The sequence below is a fragment of the Dysidea avara genome, chromosome 8, assembly GCF_963678975.1.
Source record: "Dysidea avara chromosome 8, odDysAvar1.4, whole genome shotgun sequence".
Classification (NCBI taxonomy): domain Eukaryota; kingdom Metazoa; phylum Porifera; class Demospongiae; order Dictyoceratida; family Dysideidae; genus Dysidea; species Dysidea avara.
The window spans coordinates 11,891,553-11,919,033 of NC_089279.1; the positions used below are offsets into that span (position 1 = coordinate 11,891,553).

Sequence of the window (27,481 nt, forward strand, 5' to 3'; positions counted from 1 at the left end):
TACCTCACCAAGTTTAGTTTGAGTACGATAAGCAATCGCAGAGTTATTACATAGTAATGAGTTACTACAGGTAAACAATTGCAGAGCTGTAATGATTATGCACGTGAAAATGACTGCGTTGGTATCACGTCTACCGCCTAAACTACTTCAAGGAGTAAGTTGAAGCTGGTATGCGGATAGGTTAATCATTGTGGTTCAAACTTTTGTGAAGAAATTGTATGGAGTTATAACGTGAATACTAAGCTTGGGTAACAGGTGCATCACCGAGATGTGTAGAATGCTGACCATTTCACACACCTACAGGAGAAATGGTGATGGGAACAAATCGTCTAACCATCACAGCTTGAACCTTTTGTAGTTGCAAATGAATCGATACTACAGCCAAATAATCATAATGTAAAAGCCACACATATCTTATAATGCATGGTATTGTAGATACTCTAATAGTACAGTCAGATAGTAAAAGATAAAAGCATGGCTCAACGCTTACCTGTGGTCAGCTTTGAGGTATAAATTACAAATACAAAATAAGTGGTATCAGTATAAAACATCAAAGGCATGACAGGGTGAAAAATGTTATGAAATTAAAAGTGGCGGTGAAGAAATGGCTGCATTATTTATCAGTGTCTAGTGTCACTAATAGAAATTTACTGAACATTACTGCAGCCATTTCTTGCCACCACATGGTCACACCCTTTCTATTGCTTGTCAACATATACTTGAATATCTTGTACTTGATGAACAACGAAATACAGTTACCATACCTATTACAATCTCCTTCCTGATCTTAGCAATGTGTTTACTGTCAAACAGGACTGTTAACAAACTCTCCAGTAAAGTAAACTGACCATCCACCCCGAGGGTGATTAATATGGTGAAGAAGAGCACAGCCCAAAATGGAGACCCTGGTAACAACGTGATGGCCTCTGTGAACACATTGAATGCCAGTCCAGGACCGTTGGCAACCTGTAACATCAAATAGTAGAGTTTTATATTAGAGTTGTAAAATACTTCCAACAAAGTGTCAGAACAATTCTGTGACATATCATGATTATAATACTCTTGTAAAACCAGTAAAACACTCTGGATACTAAAAACCATGTAGCTATAGAGGATAAACAAACAACTTTTTTACAAGTAGCTAGTCATGTCAGATCAAAGCAGCATTTGTACTACTGAAAATGGATAGTAATATAAATTGTGTAATTTCAGGCACTGAACATGAATATCCTGCATTCTATAGTGGCACCTCAGCTATCTGGACAGTCATCAGAGCTTTCTGTCAACCATATATTATAGACCCAGGAATTTCTGAGTGATGGCCTAAGTTACGTTACATTAGAATGTTTGTGTGTTATATTAGAGTATATTTTCATGTGCATCAGTGATATATGTAAAAATCATACTGGTTGGATTTAAGAGGGTAATGGTCACTTTGAACCACTGCCGACAAGTGTGGGCAGAACCCTGCCTACATGCTAAAGGACTACTCTGAGTATGCATAGTATCTAAAAGTCTATCACTTTCATTTGTGTAGTTTAGTGGTGATCAAAAATTCCATAATGCCGTGTGGTTGCATGGGTTACAATAAGTGTTTGTTCACTATATGCACAACTGGAAAACAACAGAGACATTATGTAATCCCTTGGTTATCCAAACTCCGGCAATGATAAAAGTGTTTAAATAAATGAATTGTGGGTGTGATATCACCACTGTGATGTGAACAACACTATCAAGTATCAACATTTCTATTTGGAAGGGACATTTAACCTCTCTCCTCCCATGAGATGAAAAACTTCACAATATGACTTACATCATCAATCGATACTCCAGTCTCATGAGCTTTAAACCCCAACACTAAGAATATAGTGATACTGGAGAAGAGTGAAGTGGCACTATTGACAATACACACAAAGGTGGTATCTCTTAGTGCAGTATTGGATGAGCTACTGTAACTGGAGAGAGCAATGATTCCACCAGTTGAGATCCCCAGTGAGAAGAATATCTGAGTAGCTGCCTCCAACCATACTTGGGGTAGATATAGTTTACTCCACTATGAAACAAATACAAACACCATTAAACTTCTCTCTATTACAATATTTTTATGGACGGTGGACAAAATCACTTACAGAACAAGACGAAAGTACATATGCTATACATGACAGACAAGTGTGTATCATACAGTATGTGTAGGGATAATGGAAGTTTTAGTTTCAGTTTTCTTGCCAGTTTCACATTCCTTCAGCAGTAGTAGTAAGACATAGCCAAGCAAGGTTATGTATGGGCTTGATTTCTTCACTGTTTGATATCACTTTGGCCCAAGATGTGCCTTTTCGCCAACCACAGCAGTTACACTGCATGCATCATGGATGTATTTTTGTCCTTTCTCTTTCTTCCACTACAACATAAATGTTGATTCACAGTAACATGGCTATGGCTTCAGTGCTTCATTATCTGTAGTACAACTAGATTCAATACAGAGGCACTTCTCGTACTGCTCTTTGTTTGGAATGCTGTATAACTGGTGGAACATAGCTGAATCTGAAGCAGTTTGCTTTGCTGTAAGTGATAGCGTTAAGTCATAATTTCCAAAGTGACTGGACTGATTGCAGAGGTGCTTCTCATACTGCTCTCGGCGGAACATAGCTGATAATGTAGTGGAATGGCCACTTCACGTTTCAGTATTCAATAATAGTTCAGGATTCTGCCGAGGAATTTCTGAGTGGTGGCCTAAAGTTAACATGAACTGATATGCTGTGTGTTATATTAGAGTATATATGTAAGAATTGTGCTGGTCAGATTTAAGAAGGTACTGGTTGGATTTTAGAGGTACTAGTCTCTTTGAACCATTGCTGTGCAACAAATTTTTTTAATGTACTGATGAGCACTTGATCCACTTGGTAATCTCTACACAAGAACAATTAACACCTTCAAAGTTCATCTATTTTATTTAACTGCAGCTCACTTAATAATAAGTTGCTCATAACATCACAACCTTTTGAATAACTGTCTTAAGAGCCACCCTCAGGTAAGAGCCATTACTTTCTTTAATATGAATACAGTATACTGTACAAGTGCTGATAGGACACAACTGAACAGAAATCAGCAAAGGAGATGTGTTAGACCAGGTGTCTTCTAAAACAGCTATTTTGAGAGGAGCCAACGGTAAAAAAGTATTAAAGGATGACCGACCTCAGTAAACTACAAAGTACAAGAAATCAACATCTCAATTGCAAACGACACATAAAGATCCACTCTTATAGAGCAGTCACATATCCTAATTGATACACAATAATCTTGACTAGTTCTGTTGTTTCCCACCAGTTGAGCCATGAAAAGAGTTTGGCATTAACATCATGTGGACATGACACTTGACTACCATCATAACAATAAGAAAGGCCACTGACACATTAACTTCATTTTGAGAATCCTTCTGTACTGAAATCCCAAATTAGCAACTCAACAAGGAAAGTTTGGTCAGACACAGTATTCACTACTATAGGCTTCTGTTACACAGTGACTTCATCATGACTACTTAATGTTGTTGTTGTTATTGACAACCACTTACATCTGATTTAAACAAGAACTCCACTCCATCCCCAGAACCATCCAAAGTGACTCCTCTGAAGACCAATATGGTCACTACTATATAAGGGAACACTGCTGTGACATAGGCTGCCTGAAAACAAAACAGAAACTTAGTGTATACAGTACCCACATAGTAGGTGATTACAAAATCCACTAAGAGAGACCTCTGGGTAGGTCAGCAGGTCACAAAGCAATATACACGTCCACTCACCTTTCCAGAAGACTTGATTCCTCTGAATAAACACAGGTAAGTGATCAGCCATGCACAAAACATACAAATCAACAACTGCCATTTGAATTCATCAGCATCTCCAATATCATTACTGACATGTATCACATGATTGTACCAGTAGTACTTGTAGTACACAAAATGCCTAGATACAACTATAGAAAAAAGTAGGGTAAGAAGGGAGGTCACCTACACCTACAGATATACTAGCGAACATTTAATCCCTAATCCAGTTAATATCCAAGGCTAAGACTGAATTAGGATTAATGTTCACTAGTATATCTGTAGGTATAGGCGACCTTCCTTGTTTCCCTACTTTTTTCCTAATCAAACTTATACTGCATCAAAAGAAAGGATGGTGCCAGAATTAATGTTTTCATCAGAACGCGTGCCCCAGCTAACAAAACTTTCTTCGAAAGTGCAGTGGTCATCACGCTTTGCTTTCAGCTATGTTCAGCATGTTACATAGTGTTACAAACGAAGAACAGAGTTAGAATCGTCTCAGCAGTCAGTCCAATCACCACCAAAAATACAGACAATTCCTGTTTACAAACATACTGTAGGAATTGTACGTACTGCGGTATGCCAAAAGGCATGTCTCGGGACGAAGTGATGTCAAAAAATCAAGCCCATAGCATTAGCGGTTATTACGTTATAGTTGCCTGAAGGAGGCAGGCAGGCAGGCAGGCAGGCAGGCAGGCAGGCAGGCAGGCAGGCAGGCAGGCAGGCAGGCAGGCAGGCAGGCAGGCAGGCAGGCAGGCAGGCAGGCAGGCAGGCAGGCAGGCAGGCAGGCAGGCAGGCAGGCAGGCAGGCAGGCAGGCAGGCAGGCAGGCAGGCAGGCAGGCAGGCAGGCAGGCAGGCAGGCAGGCAGGCAGGCAGGCAGGCAGGCAGGCAGGCAGGCAGGCAGGCAGGCAGGCAGGCAGGCAATCAGTCACTCAGTAGAAAATTCCATTCAATATATATTCTTTTAATATCGTAACAGTTTATTGGAAGCCTTTAGGATCAAACTGATGGCACCCTTTGGGTACACTGATGGCACCCTTTGGGCTTGGTTATACCTAATCAATACTGCCAAGCTGCCAGGATGGAGTTGTGAAGCTGGTTTTAGGGTGAATTTTTGAATAAGAAAACCCAAATCTCCCTCCTGTAGTACTACTGTACTATATGAAAATATACACAAAAACAACACTACACACAAACCAAAAAAGTATAGCAAAGCTTCTACCTACACGCACAAACACACAAATGGTGACACGGACATGCACACACAAATGGCGACACAGACACGTGCACGCATACGCACGCACGCACACACACACTTGGTAAAGTCCTCAGTACACTCCTCAATAGCTTTAGTAGTGGGAACATCACTACAATTTCCTCCCATCATTAGACGATAACCGACATTTTCTCTATTCATATGATCCACCTTGTATCCACAACAGTTCTCCCATGGCAGGGGATCATGAAATGAGACTACAATGTATAAATGTTGGGAAGTCAAAGGAAGTGGCCAATAATGGCAATAATAAATGACATACTACATTGTCGTGTGTCGTCTGATGTGTGTAAAAAGTTGGTCCCAATTATAAGACAAGAACATCATAGGAGACCAAATCACCTAATAATGCAGTCACCTCCTTAACAAGGTCCTGGCCCAAAGACAACAGAAAATATTATCTGTTAAAAGTGTAACAGTTGACATACATTGAGAGATGCTCAGAATCTTGCCACAATCAGTAGCTCCCAACATTACTCTGAACACAAACACTAAATTAAATAATAGATAACAATAGTAAAATCAAGTCACAAAGTTACTCACTGAAGACATCCACTCTCACTGGTAACACTTTGTACATAATTCTTCAATGATTGCCTAAACGCTGAAACATTGCTCTCTGAAGCCTCCAGAAACATGCAAACTACAACAGTCTAAACAACAAGCAAAATGGTAAATGTAATAACACTGCATACTTTCAACAAGGCATACCGCGTTTTTGCTGTCTTCTGTAACTTCCTCTTCTTCTACCATTTCTAGTTTGATCTACAAGAATAATCAGTAACACTAGTAATTCCCCAAGAGCTTGTATAGAAGGGAGTCACAATTTTAACAGAGAAAAAAAATTCTAGACCAAGTGAAGACTTCATCCCCAGACACTTGTAGTTGAGGTACTTGTAAAGCAACAGAGCAAGGTGTGTTGGCGTCTTAAGTAAACAGTTTCCAAAGAAAACAATTTTCGTGGAAAAATACATGTGAGTACTTTCAGTTTCAGATTCCATATAAAACTTTGTAGTATATGTGACCATCTCAGCAGAACCACACATAGTTTGCACAAGTGTATTATACATGTTACAAGGAAAAATATGCATGTTATAATGAAGCCATTACTTTGGGAAGCAAGTCTATATATACACCATCTTATTTGTTTGCTAATGGACAGTCATGTGTTTATTTGCGATGTAGTAGATGTACACAATATTGTCATAATTTCTTTCATTTGAAATGCCTCCGTCATCTCCTTCATACTTGGTTATGCACAAGTGACTGCAGGGCTAAAACTATACCTCGGTGGGTTTGTCAATTTATGGTAAACATTGTAAGCCAAATCGCAACCCTGCAAATTTATCAGTAGTATAAATCACTGTACAAATTGATCCGTACAATACCATAATTCCCATCATTATAGTGCTAAAACTTTGGTAACCCATAACACTGAGATACTTAAAACATCTGGAAATTGTGCGAACGTGATCATATACAACACAGAGTGTATGCAGATAAGACAATCAAAATGTTACAGTACGTACTACCAACAATGTAGTAATATTACACACTAGTACATACTGTACAAGGTCAAGTACCTTTCCTTCCAACTTATCAAACAGTGCAGACAGTCGATCCATCTCTGAACCAAACTGGTTATTGTATACTACCCCTCCACTAGCAGCAACAGCTATTGGGAGAATGATAACATCAAAAAGCAGACAACACAGGCATGACTAACTTACACAACTTGTTAAAAAAAACTGAATTTTCATTTCAGTCAACCTACTTAGTTTTGTACATCTTTGTTTTATAAGGTGGCTCCCTCAAGCCACTCAGAACACATCCTCTCCCTCCCACTATCTTCTATGTTATAGCTAAAACACCGCCGCGTGTGTATATGAAAAATACAGTATGAGGGTAGCGTGTTGAGAGGCTAATACAGCACGAGGCGAAGTCAAGTGCTGTATTTGCCTCCAGACACCTCCTGAGTGCTGTATTTTTCATACACACATGCATAGATGGTGCTTTAAGTGTTATATTGTACTTCCTGGTTGTCTGACTCAGAGCAATTTTCTCTAGTACTCAAACCTCTCCGATTTTCAGTGATCAGGATATCAGTAAGTGTTTATATAATCTATTTCTAGTCGTAGAACGAACCATTCCTCCTCATGACTGAGGGAGTTGTCTCTGTTGGTAGACAGAGTGTTGACAAGTAACATCATACAATATGGTAGTACTGTACATTAGGGATCATGCAGTTTTGGGCTTTCTTGTCCAAAAATATCACCCTAATACCGGCCTCACATTTTCTCCATAACAGCTTGGCAGTATTGGTTAGACATAGCCAAGACCAAAAATGCCTTCAGAGTGACTCCAAACCCTTCCAACAAGTTTCTATGTAATTTTAAAAATTTCCTATTTAACAGAATTTAACTGGCTACGATTACGCATTACAACACCCTAATACCTACCTAGGGTTGCCACCCATGCTGGGTAAGGGACTGCTTGTTACCGCACACCCACGGCCTCCCCAACGGCTCACGTGACCTCAATAGGCTTGGGTGAGACATACCCAACACCAGTCACAGTGTACTGCCTAAGCACAATACACCAGAAGTCAGACATACCCCTGGGAGAGGAGAGGTGGGAGAAAACTAGTTTGCACTTCTGCCTCATGTATGCTTATTGTTCCGTGCATGTGATGCTGGATAGCCTGCCACCATTTCTGTCCTCTATCTCCGTGACACTTTAAAGAACCAGGTTACGATCGGACAGTTAACCTGGGTTAAACTGCGTCTAACCCTCATTTAACTGGCTACGATTATGCATTACGATGACTCCCTAATACCTACCTAGGTTTGCCCCCAATGCTGGGTAAGGGACTGCTCGTTACTGCATGCCCACAGTCTCCCCAATGGCTCACGTGACCTCAATAGGCTTGGGTGAGACAAATGGGCGTTAATGCCCACTATACCCAGAGGCTGGGTTTCTATGCAATCCAGGCCTCACCTAAGCACCGAGGTTTTCTTTAAATTGTTTCAGTTTGTTTACCCTTTGCTATGATCCCCAATCATATCTGCTCTGGATTCGGGTCCTGTCAAACACTCAGCATATTTCCCTCAGTTAACCATATTCATGCACCACCATTTTGTCTCACTGTGCTTCCTAGCATGCTATTAGCAACTTTTCAACAATGCAGGAGCTGCCGAAACTGAACTGAACAATCAACTCTGCTGTCTATTTACACCCCCCCCCCCCCCTTTTGTCATACCGTGTAATTAACAACATCCACATACCATTTACCAATTAACCCTAACATACCCACTGATATCTGGAAATAGCCTTCTGAGTAAAAGGACTTTTGTGCTTTTGGCGACACATGTACAGTACTGGTAAACTATTATATAAGTGAAGTGCCATCATTTAACCTACTGTAATCCATCCCTGTCACTTTTGCTTATACACACGTGCTCCTCAGTACAAGTTCATTGCCTTTTCTACAGTACTGTACTAATTGTATTGTCACCGTACATCTGTACCATTGTCAGAGTCCCTTGTAGAGTGCATGGCAGTGGCCAGTGATCATGTTACACAACTGCTCAGTGCTCTGAATGTCAAAGCTGCTATGTTTATTGTGTTTACATGAGTGATAAGATTACATGTTTGAAGTAACCACCTTGAAAATTCACAAGTGAACAATACTTTTGTGCGGTTTGTGTTGCCACATGTAAACTACGTACTATTTAACAATGATACAATTAACATGAACTTTTGGCATAACAACTGAAGAAATTTGACGGTACTCCCACTGGCACCAAGGTAATCTAAACCCGTTAGGTTTGCCGTTGTAGATTCTCAGTAAACAGTCCTGGACGCTCCTGCCCATGACATACTGGGGTCTAACCTGACTATTGTATGTATATACATATTGTTGTGTCCCGTAACTCGGTGTAATCTGTATTGGTACTTCCCAATACTTTTGTTCCTTGTACATTCTTTCGTGGTACGTTTCATTAACTTGTACGTGTTATATGGCTTAATACATCACTTTATCTAGCCTAGTTATCCACCATCATTATACTAAAAATGAAAAGAACACTGATAACCCAGTCATGTACTTAATGACTTCCCTCTTTCAAAGAACAGTATTTCATTTTCTATACACGTATGGCTTTAACTTGTTTCGCACCTCTCACCTAGATTGCTACCTGTCTCTAGTACTCCATTTATACTGTCCTGAACTACTTTCAGCTCATGTCAACGACCTCTAACTAACCCTTGATTGCCCTGTCAAGAGCTGGGATTGTATGTGCCAGTAAATGGTGATGGCTCAAAGGGGAGGGGTGTTTATCGATGTAATAACTGTGCTGAAATTGTAGCAATGATGTGACATTACGCATTGAGCCTACCTCCATTTACACTACCTGCTTGACTAGACAGGTGCTATCAGCATCATGGGGCGAGCCTGTGTAGTTGTAATTGTGCTGCATATGATCTGGTGACTGTATGGCATTATTTCTGTTATGTAGGTAGTGAGGCAGTGGCAGTCATTACATATATTAGAACATGTTCCTTCAGTAATGAATAACTACCTCAATATTACAATGTAACTATTTGAAATATTTACATTTTGTTTATATACCACTGCATTTTAATGTTGAAGTGTCAAAGACTGTGCATTCAGTTCAAGGTGTTATCAATGCTACCATCCAGTTGTAAATAGTCTGGATTATCACTGTGAAGGTGTGCATTATCTTGTAGTTGTGTGCTTGCTCTTCTGCTGCTATCAAAGATCCAATAATGTGCAGGAAGCCTCTTAGCTGGTATTCATTCGAAGGAAGTAATCTCTATCTATTGTACTACAAGTCTTTGAAAAATCGCTGTGACATTGATAATGAGTCAATGACTGACACCAAATAAGGAAGTTCAGTAATCCATGCCGTTTAACTTTGTTTATAGAACTTTGTGTGGGCGAGATCAAAGAAAAATGTGTTCTTTAAATTTCATAAAGTACACTCTCAGCTGGCCAACTGCTTCATCGACCACAAAGAGTGCTTTATTCGTTCAATAAAGCACTCTTTGCGGTGCAATAAAGCACTCTTTGTGGGCAATAAAGCACAGTTGCCCTCGTGCCTTAGTGTAGGCTAATAGCCTACGGGGCTCGCGCCAGTACAACTAATCACCAAAGCTGGTGAAGGCTGATAGCCTCGCCGCACTGAGTGATCAATCACCCCAGCCAATACGAGTTCCACCACTGGATTGCTTTTATAGACATATCTAAATGCTTCGATGATGGGTGGGAGAAGGTAACGTTGCTGTTACGTTTGTTAATGTAAACGGACAAGTCCTGGAGATATCACGGAAATACTTCACCATGTGACTCACAATAGAATCGATTGTGGGTTGCGAGCAAAACCTGCCAAAAGACGCGATGAACGTCTACTATGCCAAACTATGGTGAAATACGCGTGAGTTACTTTGTTAAATTAGTTTGTGTGCATTCAGGCTGCTAATAGTTTGTGCAACACTTGTTAATTATGAGTCCTAGTGTATGGTGAAGCTACACAACTAGAAAGTTCCATAAATCATTTAAAGGAAGGCCTTGCTCGTGCTATATGAAAAATAAAGTACTCGGCCGTGCGCCTCGTACTTTATTTTTCATATAGCACTCGCGGTTATGCTTTAACATATACGTAATGAACAATTACTGACAGTACCAATAAGGAAGCTCAGTAATGTACGCTGTTTAACTTCGCCATGGCATCCACGATGACAAGTACAAATAAGGAAGTCCAGTAATCTACCCGTTAATTACATCTGTGACATTGACAATGACTGACACTACTTTGTATATTACTGTGTCCTTGTGTGACACTAAAGAACTTGTAAGGTTTGTTTTTTTTGTATTTAATCATGAAGTTGCCGTGTAATGAACGATGACTGGAAGTTTTCGTATTTGATTGTAAATTGCCGTGTAATTGACAGTGACTTATGGCTCTCTCACCTGTGTGGGACTCGCCCCAATTAACTGACATACATGGTAGGTAAGTTGTCCTATAAGTGCAACATACATCGACCAATTTCTGTCCAGATGAGTGCTGACCCTAGCAACGAGGGCAGGTTGAAGTTACATGCCAATCAGGCACCGTGCAGCTTTTGAGTGTTACTGACATAATGAACAGTTACTGTACTTACTTTCAAACTACACCTGTACCAGATGGACGAAATTAGGATCACGCAACTACCTAGGGAGGACTGTGGCATTACCATATTGTCCTGGGAGCTCATCTGCTCTGCTTGCACCTAAATGATTCACACATTTTGATGCACTGTAGGTGATCACTATATAGCTCACTGTCACACACATGTCAACACTGAATTCACTCATTTTTGTATGCTTTTGGACTATCGGAACTTCCAACCCCTTTACCAGGTCTACTAACTGAAGACTTCCAGGCGGTCGATGCTAGGGTCCAGCACCACACAATAGAAACACATGGCTGCATAGTGCGATGCCTTGTAACCTTCATGACATTCATTACAGATCACACTGTGTGACTTTTTTTAGCATGATGGGTCACTGCTTTAGTTGGCGAGCGATGTCACGTCACCAGTAAATAAGCCAGATGGCGAATGGAAGGCAACTTTTTCTTGCATGAAATATATAGAATACTTGTTGTCAGGTGTTCTCAACTGATTAGTGACCGTATATTGACTTTAAACTTATGTACAAGGATCTCAGGCGAGACTAGGTTGGATTCTCATTACCCATGCCATTTATCACTTCCCAGTTTAGCTGGCATTCGTTGACTGCTGGCACATTAGCTCAGCACGTAATTGATGATCTTCATTAGCCTTCCTGGCAAGTTAGCTCCCCATATAGTTCACTTACCGTCTACTATGCTATTGTAGAATATGCTAACAATAATACCGTAAGTTACATTAACACCGTCCACCCAAACTGGTAGGAAAAGGGAAGTATGGTAGGGATAGTTTTGATTGAATTTTTGACATCAATACATTGATGTGATTAACTTCGTCACCGGTAGTTACATGCAGTGTGGATCTTCAGCATCCTTAAAATGTGTAACCTATATAATACTCAAAATCTAAATAAATGTAATCGACGACTATCATGATCTTCCTTGACTGCTGGTATGTCAGCTCAGCATATAATAAACGATTTTTGCGGTTTAGCTGCCCTTCCTTGACTGGTGGCACATTAGCTCAGCACGTAATTGACCATCTTCGCAGTTGAACGTGCCTTCCTCGACTGCTAGCACATTAGTTCAGCACATATTGGATGATCTTTGCAGTTGAGCTGGCCTTCCTTGACTGCTGGCACGTAATCAACCATCATCGCGGTTGAGCTGGCCTTGCTGTTGACTTCTGGCACGTTAGCTCAGCACGTAATCAACCATCTTCGCAGTTGACCTGGCCTTCCTTGACTGCTGGCACATTAGCTCAGCACGTAATCAACCATCTTCGCGGTTGAGCTGGCCTTCCTTGACTGCTGGCACGTTAGCTCAGCACACATACTCAACGATTTTCGATTAATTTAAAGTTTATGGGCCCAGCACCCCTATTATTTCTAGTCTAATTGTGGTTTCGATACCATCCTGTGTCATTCGACCATTCACAACCCCTGCCTTTATCCCTCGCTCTTTCACCACGTGAACACAACTATGTTGTCATCCCTAAGCCATATGGCTACAGGGAGAAAGCCTTTGAGGCGGGAGCTTCTACTTACCTCATGACAGTTGGTGGCAAAGCGATTCAGTCTTGCTTCTCCGGCTCCGCTTTTGTGAGGCCTTCACTAAACTACTCTCGGCCTGACTCCTGTTTTCTTTGAGCAGCATCTTTGCTGGCAATTTTCTGCCATCCTCTCTACTCAGTTCCTCGTTATCTGCAGTAACCGACTGACTATCCCACACAGGTGTCTTCCTCCTGTTGCTATCGCTCTTCTACTGCACTGTCTCACTGAAAGAAAACTAGTTCGCATTTCTGCCTCATGTATGCTTATTGTTCCGTGCATGTGATGCCGGATAGCCTGCCACCATTTCTGTCCTCTATCTCCGTGACACTTTAAAGAACCAGGCTACGATCAGCCAGTTCTGCCTCATTTTATTCTGACTAACTAACTAACTATCTTAAATGTGCACAGCCATAAGTCCATGTAGATCTTTACAAATTTAGCTTCTATCCTTCCACAATCAAGCTCTGGAACAATCTACCTTCACTATTGCAGATGATGCAAGAGGCATTAAATAATTTTATATAATTACCTTTAGTTTATTTAACACTTTGTAGGAGTTAACATATAGGGTTTTGTTTCTGCAGACTAGACTAAGCTAGAATATTCTAAACTAGTCAGACTGGTTTTCACTACTATGTATTCTAGGCCAATATAAAAGGAATTGTTGTATTCTTGTTTAATGCTGGTAAAAAAACTGAACCTGTTCCAACTTGAACTCTGTCGATTACGACATTTGGTGCTGAAACCCGGGAGAGAACTAAGGATCTTGGGACTTCCTTCAGAAAGACTTGTCTACTAAGAACCTTCTTCCCTAAACTCAGAATCTGTGGTACCGTGGAACTCTATAACGGTACCCCATAAGGCGAGTTATCTGTTAAATCAGATCTGCTGTTCTGTATAAGTTGTTACAGGATTCTGAAGGAACCAATTGTGATGCCAGCATTGAGTACGTTGAAGAGTAATCGAACTAGAGCTAAAAATGCTTTGGCTAAAGAAGAGCAGGAAGCAAATGAATTGCTACAGCAAGAATTGAGCAGTATCAATGAACAACAAATCATGAAATACAGTTTATCAATTGGAAAGTCTATTTTAAGTCTTGAAACAAAGTTGACACGATTAGAAGTGGCTAACGACAAATTGATGGATGCTTATGAAGAAGAAAGCAACTCAGAAGCCTCTGCTGAGTTTCAATCTATCTTAGAACAGGACAGTGAGTTTATGGACAGTGTTATTGACAAGGTATCTCAACTTAAAGTGCTTAAGGAGGAAGTTGAAAGAAAGAGGAGAGAACTGGACACTAGTCATACTCAGAATCTCGAGCAGCGTTTGACTCAGGTACAGGAGCAGATGTCCTTATTACAATCCAGTCAAACACGTTCAGAAGAACTTCGTCTGCAGCCTCCACTGACAGGAGCAGTTAAACCAACACAAATTGATATACCAACTTACTCAGGAGATGTTTTGAAACGGAAAGAATTTTGGGACATGTTCGAAGCTTCTGTCCACAAAGAGAAAAGGTATGCTAGTATAGATAAATTTACTTACCTGAAATCAAAGCTTTCCGGTGATGCCCTAGAAGCAATAGCAGGGTATCAATTGTTGAATGAGAATTACCAAATTGTTGTTGATGTGTTAAAGAAACGGTTTGGAAACAAACAAGTTATTATTGATTCTTACTACCACAATTTATCACACTTACCTGTAGCTACAAATCAAGCTAGCAGTTTGCGTCAATGTTATGATGCTATTGAAAGAAATTTGAGAAGTCTAGAGGCAGTTGGAGAGGATGTAAATCACCGCCATTTCATAGCATTAATCAGTGAAAAGCTTCCACAAAGAGTGCTTTATCAACTTTACATGTTGAAAGCGGAGGATGAAGAGTGGACAGTATCCAAATTACGTCAGTTACTTGGAAAACACATTACAGCTATGGAGATGGCTAGTTTAGAATTTTTGCAGACACCTACTGAATTTAAACATCACTCCAGCTTAAGTCAGAATGACAATACCAGAAGAAATCACTTTAGTTCTAAACCAACAGCCAGTGGACTACTAGCAGGGAGTACCAAACAGCGTAGACCTAAACAAATTCAAGCAAAATGTATTTTTTGCAGCCAGCCACATTGGTCAGATGAATGTTCCAACTGTAAAACATTGCATGAAAGACGAGAAAAGTTAAAGGGATTGTGTTACATATGTTTGAAGAAAGGACACTTGTCAAAAAATTGTGCTAAAGAAAAAAGTCTGTGCTCACTGTGGAAAAAAGAATGATCATCACAGAAGTCTCTGTCCTACTTTGTTTCCCAATAGTGACTCATCCGGATTGTCCAGTATTGAGGATACAGTTGAAGCCAAGCTTAATGAAGTGACTAAGACTAACGTCCTAATGCAAGCAGTAACAACAACAGTAAAGAATGTCCAGGGTAGCTCTTCTATGCCAATTCGTTTGATTTTAGACTCTGGTAGTCAGAGAACCTATGTTACAGAAAAGCTGGCAAAGGAAATCAAGTTGAATTTAGGACCACCTGAAAGCCTTTCAATTGCCACGTTTGGTGCAAATCAGTCCACAAAGCTTCAATGCAAATCAAGCAAATTACAGCTTCATCTGAAAGATGGAAGTGTTATGTCACTGGATGTTACAGTAGTCCCTAGTATCACAGGGAGAATAACCCGCACTCCATTGTCACAAGCAGATGCCAAGTTTCTCAGAGATTCAGCATTAGAGGATAAGCTTGCTGACACAATTGTTACTAGTGCAGAAGTTTTTCAAGTCGACATGTTAGTTGGGAATGATTATTATTTTGATTTATTACAGCCCAGGAAAATAGATCTTGGAAATGGACTATATTTGTTTCAATCTAAACTTGGCTGGGTCTTTGTAGGGAAAGTGGAATCTAAAACAGAAGTGGTGAGTGAACAAAACTTACTTGTTAGTACTATGGGAGTAGCACCTACAAATGTAGACACTACCACACATAACATGCTTACCTCAGTTGAGTCTTCAATTACAGCAAAGCCTAACCTTGAGTTATTTTGGAACCTAGAATTCCTGGGAATTACTGAATCACCATTAACATGTGATGATGACTTAGCTTTAGATCACTTTAACAAGACCGTGAAGTTTGAGGAAGGAAGATATATGGTAACATGGCCATGGAAAGAAGAGAATCCAAATTTACCAAGCAACTACTACCTGGCACTGGGAAGACTGAAATCAATTCTCCAGAAGCTACATAAGCACCCACAGCTATTACAGCAGTATGACGCTATAATACAAGAGCAATTGCAGAGAGGAATAATTGAGAAGGTTGTGACCTAATCTGAAGAAGGGCCAATAAAGCATTATATTCCTCATCACCCTGTCATCACACCGTTGAAAAGTACAACAAAAGTGAGAGTCGTATATGATGCATCTGCCAAAACCAAACAGGATCACAAAAGCTTGAATGAAAACTTATACAGAGGACCCATCATACTACCTGATTTAATTGGCTTGCTGCTAAGATTTCGATTGCCTCCAATTGGAGTAATTAGTGATATTGAAAAGGCATTTCTTAATGTTGGTTTACAAGCAAAGGATAGAGATGTGACCCGCTTTCTTTGGCTAAACAATACAGGATCCAACTTGATCAATAATGAAAATCTTCAAGTATACCGATTTTGTAGAATTCCATTTGGAATCATATCAAGCCCTTTTCTTTTATCAGCAACAATCAATTACCACCTGAAACAAATTGGAAGCACAACAGCTGAACAGTTGCAGCGGGATATCTATGTGGATAATTTGATAACAGGAACTCAAAGTGTTTCAGAAGGTCATCAATTGTATACAGAAGCAAAACAAATATTTACCACAGCTTCAATGAACCTAAGAGAGTGGGCATCAAATTCTGAAGAATTAATGGCATTAATTCCAAGCCACGACAGAGCAAACAGCTCTGATATCAAGGTACTTGGTATTTGTTGGAGACTGAAGAATGACACACTATCAGTACCAGGACCATCTTCTGAAAAGCTAGAAGGAGTTTTTACTAAACGAGGAATACTTCAAGCAACAGCTTCAATTTATGACCCACTGGGATTCTTTTCACCAACCATCTTACAGGCCAAAATTTTCATCAAAGAGTTGTGGGAAAATAAATTTGAATGGGACACCAAACTCCCAACTGAATTACTAGCAAGGTGGGAAAATATCTGTTGTGATCTCAAAACAATTCCAACCTTTCACATTCCTCGATATCTTGGTATGAATGCAGCTGGACATCAGCCAATAGTATACAGTTTGATCTGCTTTAGTGATGCTTCAAGCAAGGCCTATGCTACTGCAGTTTACCTACACCAATTTTTACCTGATACATGTAACTGCTCAGCTGATCTTGTTTTCTCGAAAACACATTTAGCACCACAGGGAATAACAATCCCCAGATTAGAATTGTTGGGTGTATTTATTGGAACAAGAGCAATGCGATTCATTGAAAAGGAACTACACTTACCTATTTCAGCCAAAGTTCTGTGGACAGACTCCCAATGTGTGCTGCAGTGGTTACACAGTACAAAATCTCTTTCAACATTTGTGACAAACAGATTAAAGGAAATTAAATCACTTGGAGGAACATCATTCAAATACATCCCTACACAAGAAAATCCAGCTGATCTGGCAACCAGAGGGAAGTCTCTATCTGAACTGTTACAATCCACTTGGTGGAATGGACCCTCTTGGTTAACAAAACCACAAAACCAATGGCCAGAATACAATGTTCCAGAAGTTAATCCTCAAGCTGAAATGAAATCTGATGTGAAGAATGAAATTATTTTTGAAGCTAAGCTTATGGTTGGACAACAGTGGCGATTCTAGACCTGACCTACAGGGGGGGCCCAGTAGGGAACAGCATAACTATTGTTGTTTGGCTATAGTATAAAGAATTTTCAGGGGGTCTGGGGGTGCAACCCCCAGAACCTGCAGGATTTTTGCAATTTAAAGGCTTGAAAACAGCCTAAAATGTGTTCTAAAAAACATGAAAAATGCTAAAAATAACAATGCCAATCTATACAGCAACTTTTCCCCAAGATTTTTAAAAAGTTATTTTTTAACAGGGGGGGCCTTGGCCCCCCCTTAGAATCACCTATGTTGGACAAGGTACTCCAGATACATCCACAGCAACAACTATTAATCTCTCAGATATTGACGTTGAACGCTTTTCATCACTACAGAAATTGTTACGAACCACAGCATGGATTTTGCGGTACACCAATAGACTATTATTGAAGAAACAGATCAATAGTGGGCCATTAACAGCACCAGAAATTAAGAAAGCTAAGGAATTATGGGATCTACACATTCAAGAAAAATGTTTTTCAGACACAATCAGAATGGTTAAAAAGGGAGAAAACTGCAATTTAAAACAGCAACTGGGTCTGATAATAGATGAACAAGGTATTTTGAGATGTAAAGGCAGATATCAGAATTCAGAATTAACACAGGGAGCAAAATGTCCTAAGCTTTTGCCACCAAAGGAATACTTTACCAAGCTGAACGTCGAAGAAGTTCATAGTAACATGTTTCATTCAGGAGTATCACAAACCCTAGCTGAGATTCGACAAGAATATTGGATTCTTAAGGGTAGATCAGTGGTCAAGAGAGTGTTAAATGGGTGCAAAGTATGTCAAATGGTTGAGGGAGGACCATACAGAATGCCACAGATACCTTCGTGGCCAAAAGAAAGAGTTGTGCAGTCTGTACCCTTTGAGTACTCAGGATTAGATTATTTTGGACCATTATACATAAAGAACTATGTGAATGTGGCCTCAGAAGATGAAGCCCCAGCTACCAAAAAGGTCTGGGTGTGTTTATTCACATGTTTTGCGATTAGAGCAGTTCACATTGAACTAATTGAAGACATGTCTGCAGAAGAATTTTTACTTTGTTTTCGGAGATTTATTGCCAGGAGAGATATTCCAAAGCAAATCCTATCAGACAATGCTAAACAGTTTAAGACAGCAAGATCAGTTCTCAACAAGATTTGGAGCGATGTTGTTAGAAGTGATGATGTGATTGATTTTTCTGCAGCAAAGGAATTAAGTGGAAATTTATTAGTAATCTAGCACCCTGGATGGGAGGAGTGTATGAAAGACTTGTGGGAATCACGAAGAGAGCATTGCGTAAGGTCATTGGCAGCAGATGTCTTTCAGAGAAACAACTGATTACTGTATTAACAGAAGTTGAAACAGTCGTAAATTCTCGACCATTGATTTACGTGGATGATGATATCAACTCAAGTTTTATTATCACACCACTTAGCTTTCTATCTCAAAGTCATCAGCACTTTATTCCAGATTTCAAGATAGACACTGACACTTTTGAACCAGCCGAGAGAATCAGTACAAGTCAACAGCTACTACAGATGTGGAAAAGTGGTCAAAAATGTTTAAACCAATTTTGGACAATATGGTGTAAAGATTATTTATTGAGCTTAGTGTTGTATCGCGCTATAGCAAGGTATCGATTTGCTATAGCGCGATACAACTTCCTCTGGTTGTGCTATTTTGCAATACAACTTCCCTCTGGTTGTGCTATAGTGCGATACAACTTCCCTCTGGTTGTGTCATGCTTTTCGTCCACATTTTCCATAGCAACTGGATCCATTGCAGAGAAGTTTCTTGTACTGTTCTTTGTTTGTAACGCTGTGCAACAAGCGGAGCATAGCTACAAAGTGTAATGACCACCAGGCTCACTTTTCAGTACACAATTGATTATTGGGACATGCATTCAGATGAAAATTACTTTATGGAATGCCTCACACCATTGTTTTAATGTGGTAGCTACACATGGATTCAGTAGTCATAATTGTGTTCCTTGGATCCACTTCCCTGTCTTTTTGTCCTTTGAACCCTAATCCAGCTTAAAAGCTTCTAATTTTCTTTCTATTTGTAGAAACAATCCCAGTAAGTACAATGTAACCCAAAAGTCCAGGCCATTGCTTATATAGACCCACTTGTTAGATATGATTGTGGGTTTGAGTTTTAACCAACCTATATCACTATGACGACATTATGCCATAGCATAAATAATTTTGTTGATGGGAATTATCACTTTTATTCTTAACTCACTTCTAATATATAAACTCACCTGATTCACCAGATACTAGGCGTTGATATTTCTTGTGCCATTTGACATTTGTCTTTGTATCAGCAGTGTCTACCACTATTGGGAGGTGATTAGCAGAACTGTGGACAAGATTAGATTGGATGACCCAACATTGGTTAACAACACAGATCGGTAATACAAAGAAAAGGTATACCGGTATTGCAAAATTACCAACCTTAAAGCCAATATAAGAAAAGCGGCACCGGAACCTGTTAACATGAACACCGGATGATTGAAAATCTAAAATTATCATTATTGATGCTCCCAAAGTGACCGTATTAGGAAAACTGCAGAGTACAAGTTAGATGTGACATTAGTTAGCAACAAATCAATGATGGTACACTTAACAAGCACATCATCCAAGGCATCTAAAAAATCACCAACAAGATTTATGAAAGTTTAGTAAAGATTTAGTGTTGTCAAAAACGGTCTTGGTCATTTATTTCTTGTCACTTTATAAGCAAAATTTTATGGAAATGCAGATCAATTTTGTTACTGACTGACCCCTCAACATCAACACAAATGACACTTGGTATGGCTCACCATTCGTTAAGGCCTAACTCAGTCAGGTGATCATTAGCAGACTCCAGTGGTTTACTGGCCACACTAACATGCTCAAGAGCCTGTTGAGACATGAAACACATTACTAACAATGGAGTACACTAATCTATTTACATGTCATAGGGTATCAAATAGCCATCTTGGTGAAAGGCATCAGTTATCCATAAATAGTTTTTAATGTAAAGTGATATAACTGAGAATTCTACGTACATGATATGTCTTAAAGGCACATAAGCCAAACAAAGGATCAAAAACTGAGTATATTGACATACAAAAGTAGGATCACAGACCAATATCTGGATTTATTGAAGCACTTCAAGTTATAAAGGGATTGACATTTTGGGACATCCTTTTCTATAATGGGGCTCCCTCCGACAGTAGCATCAATGACAATGCATAACTCTATGGACTTTATCCACAATGACATCACGAGTACAAGATGACCGCATTATTTGGGGTACTAATTTACAGGTGCCTATGGAGAAATTGTTTTGATCGATCATATTTAAGCCAGGGAAGGACATATCAGCTCTAAGCAACAGGTATGGGTACAAGACAACACAATAAACAATTTGTATCACATGGTGGAAAAGTTTCGAGATAACACTTGTTTGTAATAGTTTTTGTTATGTTTTACCCATACTTGTTGGCTACTGGTTGGTATCTTTCTTCATGGGTGAAATATGATCGATCAAAAGATTTCTCTATAGGCACCTGTACATTAGTACCCCAAAATAATGTGGCCATCTTGTGCTTGTGACATCATTGTGACATTGCCAGTCACACAAAAGTTAAAGAGTTACCAACTGCTAAGCTTGTTGTAAGGTACCAACTACTTCTACACACAAACACAACCAGACCTCCTTGATCAAGAACCTTGTGGCAAACTTCTTAATTTTGGTCATCTCCTACATAAAAACAACAAACAATGAGAACTACAATACATACAAAACACTACACAAGTACACATCTTATATCCTTACTGTACACAATATACATCAGCACAAGTCAAAACAAATATTAAAGGTGATGTTGTGAAAATAAAACAAAACCTTTCACCATCATTATATATTATTTGAGGACATTGTATTTGCAAGTATTTTGGTACTGTGATAACGTGTGATAAAGGTCCCATGCTGTTAAAAGCTCCATCACTCAGCAATTTGGGAATATATGTTTACCATATCAAAGCTGTGTCTGGGGTAATAAGAGCTGAAGCAAAGGCACGGATAGGAATAGCTGCAAGTGATTGTAACCATTAACGACTACGTAACAGTCTATGCTCCAAAACCAGCAATTTAGTCTACCAGCAAAGGGTCCAACTATCCTCCCAAGAATCTCATGCCTGGACTGCTTTTTAAAACCAGGCATGCACCCACAGGCCAACTGGAAAATAGTATCTATGTTTGTTTATATGCACCATCAACGTGAGCTAAACTGTTAAATGGTAAAAGCAGCCAGCATGCAAGAATTGAAAGCTAAATGAAGTCTGTATTAAACTTCCACACATGTTAACGTTGCTTTGAAGTGATTTGTTTTTGGTGGTCTGAATATAGGAGTGGTGATACTCTATAAACTTTGTGAATGACCTTACCATTGGGCTCTTCAGGTGGCTGGGAACAATTTCCATATGGCTTCACCATGAAATTTTCAGGGCCTAAAACTAGCAAGCTATCACCATGAAGCACCTTGTACTAACAGAAATCTATGAAGCATTTTGTTTTCTACCCTTTACAACAAACAAGAACTCACTAGAATACGTGTAGTTAAGAGTTTTAGCCCTTGAACTCTGCTTTTGCACTTGACGTTATGGGGCTGGATCTGTTATTAGACACTATTTACCTGATTACCTACCATGCATGGTACAGAACTTCAGGTCTTTAGTTCACACAAGAGTTCTACCCATGTCACACAAAGGTTTAAAAACAGCTTCTATTTAAAAAAATATTTTTATTTGCCATTACCGGGTGGAAGCAAGTTAAAAAAAAAATTGGCTTCTGTACAATTGCAGTCTATTTATTACTGCTAGGTGTATCTTGAAAAAACCAGTGAGTAATTCATTGTTGTATCGAGGCTTGTAACAGTAGTGAGTGGCATGATGACCTGCACTTATGTAACACAATTTTATTCATTTGCACATGACAGAATCTGGTGGTCAACCACAACAATGATTACTGCTAATGTGATAGCTTACATAACACTGTTGAAACCTTATAAAAACTGTTTTGAGCCACAAAAACACACAGTGGCAGACCCTGTATGCTAAACATGCAGGATGTCTTCGACTTGAAAGGGGCTATGTCCCCTATATATGAGAATGAAGCGTCAAGGCTCTGTAGAGAATTTGTGAATACAAAACACTTGAGAAGATACTTCTGTGTGTGAGTCAAAGCAGCTTGTTCAAAAAGCATTTCCTTAGTGGTGTAAATCATCGAAATTAGAGAATTGCAAAATAATTACTACCTACGAAATACAAAATTACAATAACATCATTAATTTGATAATTCTGTATGCACTATTGCAAACAATCCTGTGGACAAGGAAGCATGTAGCTCAAGTACATCACATTACTGGCAAAGCTATGGAAACGAAGTTAAAAGGCACAACAGAAGAATGGTAGTACAGGCATAGCAGAATGTGGTAGAATGAATTGAACTATATATAGTTATAATTTAGTTGATTATATTGTAATCTTTAGTTGGTCATATTGTAATCATTGAGTGGTGTTGTATATGTAATGTTTATGATTGAGTAGCGTGATTGTAACATTAATTGGAAAGTCTTGTATACGTGTTGACTGTTGAATCATTGATCACAGTCATTGTCTAATGTAACATGGTGACAGGAGTGGGATCTCAAGTATGACACTTCAGCTACAGCCTCCTGCCCGTTCAACTTCAAAAACCCGGATGAATGGTCCAAGTGGAGAAGGAGGTTTGAACAGTATCGCCTCGCCTCGGGTCTTGCATCAAGTGAAGGTGAGGCACGGCAGGTCAGTACACTCTTATATTGTATGGGTGAAGAAGCCGAGGACGTGCTGTCGTCTACGAATATCTTCACCACAGACAGAGCAAAGTACAGTTCAGTTGTGGGCAAATTTGATGAATATTTAAGGTTCGCAAAAATGTAATTTTTGAACGAGCACGGTTCAACAGATACAACCAACTGCCTGAGGAATCGGCTGAAGAATATATCACTGTATTATACCAGTTAATAGATTCGTGTGAGTATGGCAATTTTAAAGACGAGATGCTACGGGATCGATTGGTAGTTGGTATTTGCGACACGTTGCTATCGGAGCGCCTTCAGATGGACCCGGAATTAACCTTGGCCAAGACCATGAAGGTAGTAAGACAGAAGGAGGCCGTGCAACAGCACAATACCCAGTTGCAAAACAGCTTGGACACCAAATCTCCAATTGACTTATCACCCATTGACAAAAAACATAGCTCAACCCTCGCTCAGTTCATCACAAAGGTGATGGAAGAGGAACATGGCTACCAGGCAAAAGCACCCCTAAACCCTGCACACGGTACGGCAGAGGTTCACATCCTATTGGCACACAATGTCCTGCCAGTGGAGCTACATGCAAGCGATGTATGAGGAAAGTTCATTATGCTAGCCAATGTTTCTCCAAGACTGCCAAGCTACCAACCAATGAAGTGTCAGTAGATGGGTCCACTCTTGACGACGATGAGCTCACTCTTGATGAAGGACTTTCATTAGATTCGGCCTTTCTTGATGCTGTGACCCTGGGAAGCCACAAACCAACATGGAATGCAAACACTATTAATGAACACATTTAATGCTAAAGTGGTCTTCAAACTTGATACAGGTGCTGAAGCCACAGCAATCACAGAGAAAACTTACAATTCACTGCCAAATGTAGTGCTCAAGAAGCCTCAGAAAATCCTGCAGGGGCCTACCAAGCAGCACCTCAATGTACTGGGCCAGTTTACAACAACACTGTCTCATGGTCCGAAATCCACAATCCAAACTATCTATGTTATTAATGGCCACAAGACTAATTTGCTAGGCCTCCCAGCAATTACTGCCCTTAACATTTTGTGCAGAGTGGATGCTCTCATGTGTGATGCACATTCCGTCCATACCAAATTCCCCACATTGTTTAAAGGTCTGGGTACCCTGGGGGACAAATACATAATCAAACTGAAAGAGGATGCCATCCCATATTCCCTTAGTACCCCAAGAAATGTGGCAATACCTTTGAGAGAGAAGATCAAGCAAGAGCTTACCCGGATGGAGAATAATGGGGTTATTTTGAGATTAACTGGTTATCGGTCTCCATAACAGTTGTAAGTATGATGGATATATGGGAAGTTTGGTGTTATTGCCATAGGGTTGGAGACCTGTTTAATCACATGACTTTGCTGATTGGCTTTCAATATAGACTGCATTGATGTCCTACCTCTTGACAGGTCACGTGATACCACCGAAACCACAAACAGGGATACCAGTGCCACATAAGCTGGTGAATGCCAGCATTGTATCCCTGGGTTGCCAGACTTCCCTTTCAGGTATTCCATATAAACAACATGTTGTACTTTTGTTCACTGCTGGGACTCTACCTGTAAAATTGCTATACTCAAGCATGATGACTTACACTGATTGATGATTAGTACAAAAATTTTGTGACACATGTGGTTTCAATGATACCCCTACAGACACAAATGTATGACCTACTATATGGATTGTAAATTATCAGCTATAACACAGTTCAAAGTCTGGCCAGTAGTGAGTCAGATCCTGCATGATGATAGTCTTGCTGAGACAGCAGCCAGGTGTTGTGGAGCAGTCCTGATATATAGCTGATAAGATGAACTCTTCCACCTGCCCAGAGTTTGTATAGCCGAATCTTGAATTCCCACCGTAGCTGAGGTAGTGGCAGCTCCTATTCGAAAACTGTGACCTGCATAGTCCTGAGCTGGGAGGCCAGCCTTAGTCAGTGCAGACCGAACTTCCTCCACAAATCTTGACTTCAGTAAAGGTGAGCCATCGTCACAGATGAACAGGGCACCTGGTTGGGGGCCTCGCCGTGCCAGATATGCTAACAATACGGTCACTGGACAGATGTCATCCCCCGTTCTCCCTATGACAACTTTGACACCTATTCTGCCCTGGTCAGTTTTTGAGTGTTTTAGTTTCAATGATATCACTGATGGATTGAAATTGTTGTCTGTCGAGAGGTCACTCAGGGACAAGTGTGTTCTGGGGTCGTATGTTGGACTGACTGTAATCTCTCCTGAGCGGCAGAAAGAGAAAAATGTCACTGATGAAGCTGCCCATAACATTGTGGTATTAAAAGAGGGTTCTGATTGAAACCACACTCCCTTCAGTTTTCGAAGGATAGCTGGAGTTATTGGCAGCCGAGCACGGGGTGCTTTTCCCTTTTTTCCAGCTTCAATTTTGACACCTTTTGGTACCTGCCTTAGACATGGCATTTGGCCCACTTGAGGATCGCCTAGTCCATGAGAGATCTGTAGTTGCCGAACACCAGAAAGGTAGGTTCTTATGGAGTTGTGGGCCAAGCCCTGTTGATCGAAGCATGCTACAAAGTAACAGAGTGTACTCTCTTTGGCTGGTAGAGGATTGAGGTTGAAACTATTACAAAAAGTGAGATAGCGACATTCGGCTGCAGCGTAGGTCTTGTGAGTAGAGGGAGCTAAAGCAGCTGCAAAGTATCCTCGAACAGCTTCATCCAGCTGATGGATGTCCAAGTGAGGTTCTGTGTCACCAGGGTGATTAGTGGGGGAGGAATTATTGAGGGATGAGACAGAGCTTGGGGAGCCTGTGAAATGAAAGAAGATATGTTATTTCTAGATAAAGCATCAGCAAGTTTATTGTCTTTACCAGCTAGGTGAATTGCGTGGAACCAGAAATTGTGATGGGCTGCAAAGAAGACCAATAAACGAATCAAGTGCATGAGGTGAAGGTCTTTGCAGAAGGTAGAGTTGATTGCTTCTACCACTGCCAAGTTATCTACTCTGAACAGTACTATCTTGCCTGACCAGAACTTTCCCCATATGGCAGCAGCAAAAATAACTGGGATCAATTCCTTGATAGCTATAGAGAGTGGCTGAAGTCTCTGACACCACTTTAAGGAAAACCAGTGTGGGGATCCGTAGGCTCCACAACCCCATGATCCTGATGCATCTGAAAACACTGTCATGTCTGCGGTCTGTCTTTGCACATCCCACAGGATGGATATGCCATTTCATCTCTCGATGAAGAGGAACCACCACAAAAGATCTGCTTTTGCTAGAGCATTTAAGCGAATATTGTGAGATGGGTTGCTTCCAATCTCTTGTATGGAGTACAATCTGCGGAGGAAAGGTCTGCCTGGGCGGACCACTTTTGTAGCAAACTGGAGCATTCCTACCAAGCTCTGAAGGTCTTTCTTGCGAATGGACTTCTTCAGAATGCAACACCTTTCAACACAGTCCCATAACAGCTCTTTAAGTGTGATTAACTTTTCCTCTGGTAGTCTGAGCTGCAGTGCCACTGTGTCTACCTCTATGCCAAGGAAGGTCAAACACTGGGATGGACCTTCCAGTTTGGATAGTTCTAGTGGAACTCCTAACTCCTCAAATAAGGATACCAGTTTTTTCTTCTGGAGGGTAGCCTTGTCTTCTTGTCTGGCTACAAGAATGAAGTCATCCAGGTAATGGAGACTATTACTGATTCCCTTGCTCTGGAGGATCCACTGCACTGCGTCAGCCACAGCAGAAAAAATTTTGGGGGCTGAACTCAAGCCAAAAGGCAGTGCACTGTCAATATACACTGAGTCCTTCCAACATACTCCAAGGAGAGGTTGGTCTTCAGGATGGATGGGAAGCATTCTGTAAGCTTCCTTGATATCTGCTTTAACTAGAAAGCAACCCTGGTGTTCATGCAGTATTATGGAGGATAGATGGT

The 27,481-nt window shown here is 40.3% G+C and overlaps 2 protein-coding genes across 16 annotated transcripts in view; one reads left to right on the forward strand and one right to left on the reverse strand.

The window, feature by feature from the left end:
- LOC136263922 (sodium- and chloride-dependent glycine transporter 2-like) overlaps positions 1–27,481 on the reverse strand; it is a 58,811-nt gene that overhangs the window by 3,369 nt on the left and 27,961 nt on the right. For 4 of the 15 annotated variants that reach the window (XM_066058559.1, XM_066058554.1, XM_066058558.1 and 1 more), the window contains 9 exons: positions 6,680–6,771; positions 5,808–5,861; positions 5,640–5,749; positions 5,525–5,587; positions 5,135–5,293; positions 3,800–3,972; positions 3,569–3,679; positions 1,814–2,053; positions 765–966 (listed from right to left, as the gene is read on the reverse strand). In XM_066058559.1, the coding sequence (XP_065914631.1) occupies positions 765–966; positions 1,814–2,053; positions 3,569–3,679; positions 3,800–3,972; positions 5,135–5,293; positions 5,525–5,587; positions 5,640–5,676 (985 nt within the window). In that variant the 5' untranslated portion in view covers positions 5,677–5,749; positions 5,808–5,861; positions 6,680–6,771. Of the gene's footprint in view, positions 1–764; positions 967–1,813; positions 2,054–3,568; positions 3,680–3,799; positions 3,973–5,134; positions 5,294–5,358; positions 5,470–5,524; positions 5,588–5,639; positions 5,750–5,807; positions 5,862–6,679; positions 6,772–6,826; positions 7,270–19,966; positions 20,042–20,527; positions 20,608–21,405; positions 21,458–27,481 lie in introns of those variants that run through there. The other 11 variants (XM_066058568.1, XM_066058567.1, XM_066058565.1 and 8 more) reach the window with 9 other exon arrangements.
- Positions 16,651–19,563, forward strand: LOC136263920 (uncharacterized). Its single transcript, XM_066058552.1, has 2 exons — positions 16,651–17,671; positions 17,968–19,563. Exons 1-2 carry the CDS (start codon positions 16,703–16,705, stop codon positions 18,940–18,942), a joined length of 1,944 nt encoding a protein of 647 aa, XP_065914624.1. The 5' UTR covers positions 16,651–16,702; the 3' UTR covers positions 18,943–19,563.

Bases quoted from the DNA above. Each gene is read 5' to 3' on its own strand.
- LOC136263920 (XM_066058552.1), top strand. From the start codon at position 16,703: ATGAACCTAAGAGAGTGGGCATCAAATTCTGAAGAATTAATGGCATTA. The intron at 17,672-17,967 runs GTTGGACAACAG...AGAATCACCTAT, and splicing joins TTTTTGAAGCTAAGCTTATG to GTTGGACAAGGTACTCCAGA.